Source organism: Pectinophora gossypiella, chromosome 5 (assembly GCF_024362695.1).
Source record: "Pectinophora gossypiella chromosome 5, ilPecGoss1.1, whole genome shotgun sequence".
Lineage (NCBI taxonomy): Eukaryota > Metazoa > Arthropoda > Insecta > Lepidoptera > Gelechiidae > Pectinophora > Pectinophora gossypiella.
Window position 1 is genome coordinate 11,494,298 of NC_065408.1, and position 11,086 is coordinate 11,505,383.

An 11,086-nucleotide genomic window follows, 5' to 3' on the forward strand; every position below is an offset into this window, starting at 1 on the left:
GACATATTTATCGGGCGGTCATTAAGTATTGCACGGTAGGTACTCCTACGTGGCGATACAATGGTATCTAACGAGTCGGAGCGCTGACGCATACTCGGCGGCGGAGACGATATTATTTCGTTTAAAGGATTTCCTCTTTGAAAGGAGGAATAAAAAATCAAATCAAATCAAATATACTTTATTGCACAGAACTAAAATTTCAAACAGTACAATTTGGGCGGCCTTATTGCTCTAGAGCTATTTAAAAAAGATATTTTTTAAAGTAGGTAAAAAATAATTATTTTACCGTTTGATTGATTATGATTGTATGTTGCTCTTATTATTGTAACTAATGTAAAAGAAGACGTTACTACCGGCTACTGTGGGTATAAAAAGCAATAAGTTTTGCAATTTGATATTTGCGCTAATGTCATACATACATAAACTCGCGCCTATTTCCCACTGGGGTAAGCAGAGACTATGGAATTCCATTTGCTTCGATCCTGACATATTCCTCTTGCTTCATTCACATTAATCAATCGTTTCATACACGCACGTCGGTTCAGAGTTGGTTAAGTAGGTAAGTAGGTAGGCTAAACCTTTTCTAAGGATATCTCCAATTTGGCTAATATACGTCCGGCTTCGATCCTCACACACTTCTCTTGCCTCCTGGTTACCTTACATGATTTTTGTTTTTATAGAACTCACTCATGCTTAGGGAAACTCATCATCACCAGCCCATTAACGTCCCCACTGCTGGGGCACGGGCCTTCCCTATAGATGGATAGGGAGATCGGGCCTTAAACCACCAAGCGGGCCCAGTGCGGATTGGTGGTTATTAACGACTGCTAATGCAGCCGGGACCAACGGCTTAACGTGCCTTCCGAAGCACGGAGGAGCTCGAGATGAAAACTTTTTTTTTTGTGGTCACCCATCCTATGACCGACCTTTGCGAAAGTTGCTTAACTTCAACAATCGCAGACCGAGCGCGTTAACCGCTGCGCCACAGAGCTCCTCAGGGAAACTCACAAAGAGAAAATTAAATCTAAACAGTGGCGTTGGCTTAATGACGATGCATAGATCGAAAGAATCTTGCATGGACAAGAAGAGGACCCGGTGGTAGGTATAATAGTTAACACGCTCGTCCCGGCTTGACAAGAGCTGCGGGTTCAAGCCCCGTCCGAGTCAGAAAGTTTGTCGAATTTATTTCCTCTTTGAAAGGTTACCAAAGCTTACTTATTGCCGTATTGTTTATAAATATTTCACAGTCAAAATTACTAAAACTTCTGGTTTAAAACATAACATAAACATAACATTAGTTAAACGTCTGTCGTCCAATACAGAATATGGACGCGAGGAATGTCATTGACAAATTGAATATCAAAAAGATCATTTCGCAACCAATGTAGCATCATCTTATTAAGTTATAAGCTGGATATTCCTTGAAAGTACATATAAGTTCACCCATAGGGGTAATTATACCTATCTGTATAATATACTGTTGCTTCTATGCTGTTCTGGGAGCAAATAAAAAACATAGAACACGTTCAGCTGCTTGTCTTCCCGGGCATGTCGTAAAAACCGACAGAGGGATTGTGTCCTCTAACATGATGGACTAATGTTATGGGCGATAGGCTGATCCCTTATCACCATAAGGTTCATCATATCCAGCTTACGACATCGTATCAACAGTGGCTGCAAGTTGTCTTTGATTACTTGTGGCTCTGCCCACAAGGCGTGAGTTTATGTATGTATTATGTATAATATACGTGATAGTGAATTCAAAACGAAATTGTAATTCTACGTTAGTACTAAATAAGTATTATATATATTATGTATATTATGTATATTCAGTTACCTATCAAGATTTGTGAAAAAATCTTTAGCGATTTTCTCAAATGATTATATATTAGGTCCGGGTCTTACCTGGACCAACGCCTATCAGTGTCTGTACAACGCGGTAATACCGCTAGTGTGATGAGTGTGTTTGGACCAGGGAGGTTAAAATGGCCACATCTAAGAAAGCAATATTGCAATTTGGCATTTGTTTGCATTGCGCACTTACTTTTATATGAGCAAATGTCAAATTGCAATATTGCTTTCTTAGATGAATTGCTTCGATGTGGCGTCTAATTGGATGTGACGAAGTTACGTATGTTTCTGATTATTTGACAAATTGTATTTTTTTAATCTTTATTTAATGTAATTGTCTTTGGTGTACTTTTGTTTAATAAATTAACAATTATATATTATGTATAGTAGTTCCAAATGCTCGTCATAATTGTAAAGCTAAGTATCCACGAAATTTCTTGCAAATAAAAAAGAAATAAATGTATTAAGTTTACAAATATGTTTACGTTGATCGAGATATCCTTTAAAAATATAATGAACTAGTGTATAAGATACGGGATCGCCTTGTTTAGACATTAGTGTGCCAAAAATCATTATTAACAATATGCCGAGGTTTTTCTTGCAGATTTTTTTCACCACCTATACAGGTTGCGAGAAGCTGCAGTAGTTTTAGACGATTTAAAGTGTAACTATGCTACTTACTGAATAAAGATATTTGTGAATTTGAATGTGCTTCGATTTAAGGTAAGACCAAATTGTTTTAATTTTTTGCAATAAATATTTTTATTTTATTTATTTCTATTTATATGAACTCACATTATAATAACCCTCGTATCCTAGAGGGTATGCATTAGCGCCAAAACCAGGTAATTTTGGTTTTGCTTGAGCACCCACCAGCACTAAAAGCAAACACTGTAACCGCCACATTGTCACTACACTGAGACTATAGACTTCTATTTAAAAAGTAAATAGTATTTATAAGTCTATGTACACACTGTCTCACAGAACGTCCGAATCCCGAATGACACAATGGAGGGTTTACATTCATTTATATGTGGCCTTATTAGAGCCTGGCCTTGTTGGGCGGAGTCGGCGTGCTTCCGAAAATGAAGTTTCCTTAGATGCTCTGCGCAGGCGCAAGAAGCTAATTGAGAAAAGTTTCGCACGGTACAATAGTCGCATGTAGATTAGGTTGCGACATCATCGTGATTTTATGGGAGCTCATGATATACTCTGATAGAGATTACCATAGAGACAAAGTTATAATTATAAAATAAATTAAACAAAAAGATTTATATACATACATAAACTCACGCCCGTTTCTCATCGGGGTAAGCAGAGTCTATGGAAATCCATTTGCTTCGATGCTGACATACTTCTCTTGCTTCCTCCACATTCATCAATCGTTTCATACATGCACGCCGGTTTAGAGTAGATTATACTGAACCTTTTCTAAGGACATGTCCAATTTGGTCAATATACCTCCTTCTAGGTATTCCTCTGCCAGCCCTACCACCAACCTACGCTTTATATACTGCTTTCATAATTTCCTACCTATATACTGTTTTCGTAATCCTATTATAACAAGGATATACTGGTTGATGATTGGTGGTTGATCTAACAGAAAAATCGATGACATATAATAATAATAATAATATAATAAATTAATTTATTTTCATAAACTGCCACAATATAATTGTTGATACATTGTTGTTTTTGGTTAATGTAGTTTACAATAATTGATTCTCTGGCCCCCAAACTAGGTATACCTGTGTCTAGGGGGTCAGTACGTCTGGCATAGTCTTATCACAATAAAAAACAAAAATAACAATTCCATTACGCAGTACACCTGATGACAATGAAACATAATATACTTCTGGCTATCTCTGTTGGTAAATAGTAATGAGCTCATGTAATATTATGTAACATATATACTTAACTTATACTAAACTGAGGACAAGCTTCCAACTATAGATTTTAGTACTAGAGATTCACCAAAACACGTTGGCTATATTCCCAATAGGGCTAGTCAAAGATACATCCATCTCAAGATGAAGTAACAACCACCAGAAAACAATATAATTACTTGTAAGAACGTCCTCGTCCCATCTGTACGTTTGCCTCAGATGATATTCACGGCAGTTCAAGTGAAGGTGAATATAACATGAAAGTAACCCATTTACTTTATGGCCATAAGGCTACCTTGAGTAGAAAGACCAGGATCGTGACTGATAAAGTGTCAATCTTTTTATTTTGTGTCAAAATATTTCAAGCCAAGGAGTTTTAATGGAGGTTGATCCATTAAACTCTCTTTATAATAATATATTCCTTTAATCAAAGCTCTTCACATTGCATGTGTAGTTTTTCAAACTGAAATATAAAAGAATATTTACAATTAAGTAAGTTATCATTGCACTTAATTTGACCTCGGAAATCGATATAGAACTTAATGGTTAACTCAACTTAAGTCTCAAATTATTAATGTTCTACTTTTTGCACCTAACACTATAAAAGATAGGAAACGAAATGATGAAGTATTTATTTTATAGAAAAAGAATTAATAAGTTTGACGCAAATGTAGTAATTTAATTATTGCGAAAATGTAATTTCAATAAGGATGTAGGTACGTAATATAGTCATAACAAATGTATTAGTGACAAAAAAGAATTTTATATCATCCAGTGTAATCTCAAATTAATGCAAAAATTAACTATTAATAGGTCTTTTTGATAAATAGTACATAGTAAAATCTAATAATTATGATTACAAATTATAATTTATTGATCCAATTTGCTTCATGTAACAAAAAAGGGTATTAAAGTTTTTGCTAGTATGCGTTGAGTTTACGAACTAACATAATGTATATAGGTAGTTCAACGCAATTTAGAGCTTAGCAACCTCATAAAGAGTGGCGTAATGTTTTATAACACTTCTTGGTCAAAATACTTAAAAAATAAATGGTGAAATTATTTCAGCATAAACCATATACCTAAATTGAGGAAAAATAGTGAGGAGATTGGTTATATGTTGTTAATGGGATAAATCATGCGCATTCTTATGTTCACCCTTACGTGACCCCCCCTGCAAGCTTATCTTGTTCTAAACTGGTGAAGAAACAGCGTTGGGAGAGGATTCACACCATGATTCTGAGTTAATATCAAGTAGAATTTACCGTCGATAAAAAAGTTAGTGTTTTTTTATATTATAATTTTTAGTTCTATACTTTTGCGACGGAAAATTTCAGTTAGCTGATTACCAAACTCCGAAATGAGATTGTGGTCAAGGCTTCGAGCTCTATATACGTACTATAGCTTAAAATGCAATTTCTGTTATGAACCAGTGGTATCCAAAATTACACTTTGTAAATACTTTTCAACTAGATATTCGCCTATGTATCTCTACTTCAATGTCAAAGAAACCCAATAAGGAATATGGTCTGCCATCCATTATGTCCTAAATGGCTAACCAAACCGCACGGTTTCACGGTTCAAATTTAAATTGGAGTCTTGTTGTTTTGAACCATTTAACAAAGCTCCAGGGTTACCATTAGCAAATACATACCTTAACTGACCGTAGCTTGTTTTCCCGGGCGTGTCGCAAAATCTGACAGAAACATTGTGTCATTTCTAACATGATGTACTAATGTTATGGATCATAAGCAGATTCCTTGTCACCAAAAGGTCCAACATATTCATCTCAGCACTTCCTATCAACAGTGGCTGCAATATGTCTTTGAGGCTTTGTTACCATAATTATGTTAGTCACTACGAAAATGGTTTAAAATATATACAGGGTGTTAGTGACATCGTAACGAATACTGAAGGACATCAGACCATGATTCTGAGTTAATATCAAGTGGAATTAATTATCCGTCGCAAAAATCATGAATTTGTTTACTAAACTTATACATTATTTTCATTTCTATACTTTTACGATAGAAAATTCTACTTGATATTAATTCTGAATCATCCTAAGTATTTGTTACGATGTTATTTACACCCGGTACAAGTATGTACGGGTAGCCATACAAGTACGTATCGGTGTTAGTAACAACGTAACTAATACTGAGGGGAGTGAGTCAAACCATGATTCTGAGTTGATATCAACCTGTTTTCCTGTCGGAAAATTCACTATAAACTTTGTGTTTGTAATTATTTACCGTTCCATACTTTTGCGACAGAAAATTCCACTTGATATCAACTCAGAATCATGGTGTGAATCATCCCTCAAAGTATCGTTAGGATGTCACTTACTGTACGTATGGCCATAACCCCTGTTGATATAGACAGAGCCATTGGCTCTGAAGAAGTCATCTTCTGAAGACAAACTTGCCCATTTGATTTTTATATCCTTCCTCAAGGCACCGCCTTTATAATGATAAATGGCCATTCTATCGTCTACAACCGTCAACTTCTACCAAATGCCACGAACGATAAATCAGCATGAAACAATCCAAGTTTGTTTTTACCTCAAAACATGCATAAAACTAACAGTTACCATATGAGTTATCATTTTCCTTCACATACAGAGGTGAATTTCATAAGAGTTAATTTTACCCTTATACGCGTGTGAACCACATTATGTCTCAAGTATGAAGATAAGATACTACATACGTGCATGCAATAGCAAATTCACGTGACATAGTTGGGTTATTTGCGATCAAAATGTCGTGGGATATTCTTTCATGACATAGAAACTGGACATAGCATTGGTATTACCAGTCTTGCAGTGACAAAGGTTATTAGTTACTTTAGGTCTATGACGTCATTGATGAGCAGGGTGCTTAAATATTAAGTGCTCATTACATGACTCGCTAATAAAGACTCGACTTAGAAGAACGAACTTCTAAAAATTGGAGGAAAGTATTCTGCCGGCTGGATCCAACGCATTATAACATAGCTGGCGAAAAATGGTATAATATACATATACACAACTACCTACCCCTTCAGGGATACAGGCGTGATGCTATTGTTATTCATATCATCTTTTGCAGTTCGGTGTACAGTCATGAGAAATATCATGTACCCACTTTAGAACCCTGTCGCACTGTCATATTTGACATTTTAATGAAACTTATGGTTTAATGTGTCAAAAAAGTTAATGTGACATGGTTTCAAGTAGTAACCGGGACCAACGGTTTAACGTGCCTTTCAAAGCACGGATCATCAACTGTAATATCCTAACCAAACTAGGGATCACAAAGTAATTTTTGTGATATGTCGCCAACGGAATTCGAACCCAGGACCTCCGGATCGTTAGCCCAGCGCTCAACCACTGGACCACGGAGGCCGTCATTGTCATAATAATCGTATACAACGTTGCTGAGACCCAAAGTAACTTACCAAAGTAAATATTTCTATATCACGTTAGTTAAATATAAAATGCTGCATGGGAATGTTTAGACCTATACGCAACTTAGGCAAGTAGACTAATCTTGTAAGCTTCTTGAGCAGGTATGTGAATAAGCGCAAACTTGGTGACAAACGTGTAACGGTTAAGAGTTGGACTACCTACTTATTACTAATCGCTTCGATCGATTTTTATTTAATATGAGTCAATGTTTGTGTGAGTTACAGTAAGTTATTGTCCAATTACTTGACATACCTAATGTAAATATAAAACTTTATGTTCAATCAAAGAGCAAAAGTTCAGTCACTGAACCCAGCGAATTATTTATAGACAGTGGTGAAATTATGAACCATTAGTTGTCATAATTATAAAAATATATTTTTGTAGGTGCTTTTGGTCATTACAGAAACTACATGTAACAAAGAGGTCTTAAGTGCTACCTTTTTTTTTTGACGTGACTTATTGTGGATTTGCCGCAGATGGCATGGCTCAGGGCGTCGAGAGGAAAAATATTTGAAAGAATCAATCGACCCTAGTGGGTCGATAGCGATAAGCGCCGAATTAGGGAAATCGTCGACCACGCCGGCGGGGTCGGTATCGGGCCGGCGGGGTTGGTATCGGGCAAGTGCTACCAGTTAATTTATTACTTTGCAAGAAACTGATTGGACTTTTGCAGCTTATCGTACATATAGGTACCATTTCATATAGAAAATGACGCAGTTCGAAACTTAAAAGTATACCCAGGAAAATCGCTACTACAAAACGACACACAATAGTTTAAATTACCCATCCAAGCAACCTTACCTATATGCCTACATAAACACCCACAATTCTATGACAAAATGATAAATTACATTCATTCATAAAATTAAAATAATTGCAATACACCTAACTTTTCTGCTTCCTACGTGAGTATTAGTGTTGTTTTTATTTTGATAATTAAGTGAATCATTATGGTAATTAATTTAATCATTAATAGCACAATACAATATTCTTCATTAGAGACATACCATATTAAAAACACAAAAAGTAACTACACGAAAAACAATATAACAAAAAATATGCCTACAAGGAGTAGCCTTATTGCTAAAAGCAACTTCTTGCAAGGAACTGAAATTAAAAAAACTAAATACGTAGGTCTAAAATGAAAAAAAATACACTAACCACCTACCTATGTAAAATAAGTCTTAACATTTATGACAAGTTTGTTCAATGAGTATTATTTTTTTAAATAAAAAATATTAATAAATTAAAAAAGATTATTTAGCATCAAAATGGATCGCTTTATCCCATATTGGAAAAATGTAATCCGATTATAACCATGAGTCGTTTATTGTTTGATAGTGCATTCAGAGTTATATATGTATGACGTCAGAGTTTTAAATGTAGGTTGTACCGATAGATCTCTTCGTCTTTTGTTGTAGTAGAGACAGATTTAATAAACGACAATAACAAATACCTAAAACAGACAAATTCTCATAAACAGTATGTAAATCGAATGAAGTATTAAAATGCTAATTTCATTTTCACGAAAATAAATTTAAATCGAAAAAAAAACCCTTCTTGAGTTTCCCTAAGCACGAGTAAGTGCTATAAAACAAAAATCATTTTTTTTTGTTGAAATACTGAATTGCTTTTTCGTATTAAGCATTTTTATTTAAAAGTTTATTTTTAAATCAGATCTTAAAAAATCTTGCACATAATTATTTTACCAAAATCGATGGAAGTTGATTTAATGTATAGACAAATTAACTTTTTTGTTTAGAGAGAAGATAAATATAGAGACAACAATGAAAGGAAAAATCTAACGCGACCTTAATAAGCTGCTGATACAGTCTAGTTGCAAAATAAGTCAGATGTTTTAAATACGATTCGTAAGGGCCATCTCACACGAGGACACAATGGTGGCGTCATCAAACTCGCGCTTCCAACTAAATGTACTTATGCAGTCGTATAAATGATAGCTTATCAGGGGGATGGCCACAAAATGGCCATTGCTATTTGACATTTGTTTGCATTGCGCACTTAATTTGATATGCGCAAATGTCAAATTGCAATATTTTTTGTTAGATGTGGCCTTTTTAACCCTCCTGGTCTGGTTTGGTCTGGGGTACATACATATATTATAGGTACATTTTGTTAGAGGCGCGAGTGTGGTTGGGCCCTAACACGAGGCGAATTTTATATTTAGAACTTGTTTTCTGTAAATCTTTTTTTTTTCAAGGACAGAATTCTGTGGCATATTGGTATGCTGTTTAGGCGCACGTTATTAATTATGTATTAAGTTGAAAATGTCAATATCAAACAACATTTTGTTCGATCGACTCCAATTTGTGTGTGGAAGATGAATTGACGTGTTCTGATCTAGTTTCGAAGGCTATCCATGATGTAATAGTATTATGTGGATCAATATTGTTGTGAAAATCACCTTGCCTACTATAGAATTTACATTATTTATTGCACGTTGTAGAACCTACGATACAATAAGGACAAGACAAATCACATCAAGATAATCGCAAATGATATATTAGTGATCGTAGAAAATATGCAAGAAAGTGGCAATAATTTGTGTGTTAGTCTTTGACAATAATTTCAATATTAAAATACCTTTTTTGTCGGATGTGTTTGTAACGCATTGAGTGATATTACTTCAATAATGAACATGAAGTTAGACAAACCAACCCGAATTTATTTCTACAGTCTACGATATCTGCTAACAGCCTACACACGTCCCACTGCTGGGCACAGATTTAACTCTATCAACCGGAGGGGGTATGGAGCATATTCCACCACACTGCTCCACTGCAGGTTGGTGTGGGTGTTTTAACGGCTTAACGTGGCCTCCGAAGCACGGAATCATCTTATTTTTTCAGACAATCAGGTGATTCAAACCTGTAAAGTCCTTGCCAAACAAAGGACAGTCTCACAAAGTGATTTTAACAACAAGTCTATACCCATCCTAATTGCAACCACTGCAACCAGACGCAATATGTGCTAGTGTGTACATAAATATATTTACGCAAGAGAAGAAAGATTTGCGTGAAGATAAACAGTCAAATAAATCAATAGCAAAAAAAGCAGTGACCACACCAACCAGTCAGCCACCGTGTCTAATTGCCCCTCGTAGACAAACACTGGCCGGATCCAGCTTGTAAGGTTGGCACATCCTCACCAGACAATGGCTCGTCTAATCAAATATGCACCTTCCTAGTTTTTCTCGCGGAAGCTGCTTTCTAGAGGTAAATGTTCCCTTGATTTGTTGGGAAATATACACAAATACGCTTATTCCTAGTCACGAACATAAATTAAGGTGGAACATAGTAAGAAGGTACTTCTTATCGAAACAATAAAAATCTAAACACCTCGCAAGTTTATGTTTCGTAATACTTTTTCCGGCCAAGTAGTTGATGCCATCAGCGGCAAATCTACAATAAGTCACGTCAAAACAAAAAAAAAGTAAGATACCAGAAAATTAAAAAATATAAATGTCATTAACAGTAGGAATTCATTATTTTAAATATTCTAAATTTAAATTCAAGTATATTCGTATTATTGATGGTTTGGAGTTCACATATTCATACCTCGTTCAGAAGAGGGCGTAAATCATAAGTAGGTACCCATTTCTGTTAGTAAAAGAGACAAACTTTGACCTCGTATTACTAAATGAGGTCTTTATTCAAGTGATATTATTTAAATTACCGAAAATATTAATACAGACTAAATCACTATGAACAAACCTTTTAACAGACAGAATATGTCTAGACATATTCAAACTAAAGTAAGTGTATAACATTTTTCATAGCCGAAGCACATGAAATGGTTCAATATTAATATCCATTAAGCTCGTAAAATATTCTTATTTATAATTACCACTTAAGTAAGTATACAAAATTGAAATTAAGACAAA

The 11,086-nt window shown here is 35.1% G+C and overlaps 2 protein-coding genes across 2 annotated transcripts in view; both read right to left on the minus strand.

Moving 5' to 3' along the window:
- The window catches only part of LOC126367030 (uncharacterized), a 3,422-nt gene extending 3,314 nt beyond the window's left edge, over positions 1–108 (minus strand). Inside the window, exon 1 of the mRNA XM_050010407.1 lies at positions 1–108. This exon is cut by the window's left edge and continues 2,458 nt beyond it. The gene's annotated coding sequence lies outside the window, so the exon portion shown is untranslated.
- LOC126367097 (cuticle protein 7-like) overlaps positions 1–2,837 on the minus strand; it is an 11,549-nt gene extending 8,712 nt beyond the window's left edge. Inside the window, exon 1 of the mRNA XM_050010502.1 lies at positions 2,647–2,837. Within this exon, the coding sequence (XP_049866459.1) occupies positions 2,647–2,757 (111 nt within the window). The 5' untranslated portion in view covers positions 2,758–2,837. The remainder of the gene's footprint in view (positions 1–2,646) is intronic.
- Between the last annotated feature and the right edge of the window lie 8,249 nt (positions 2,838–11,086).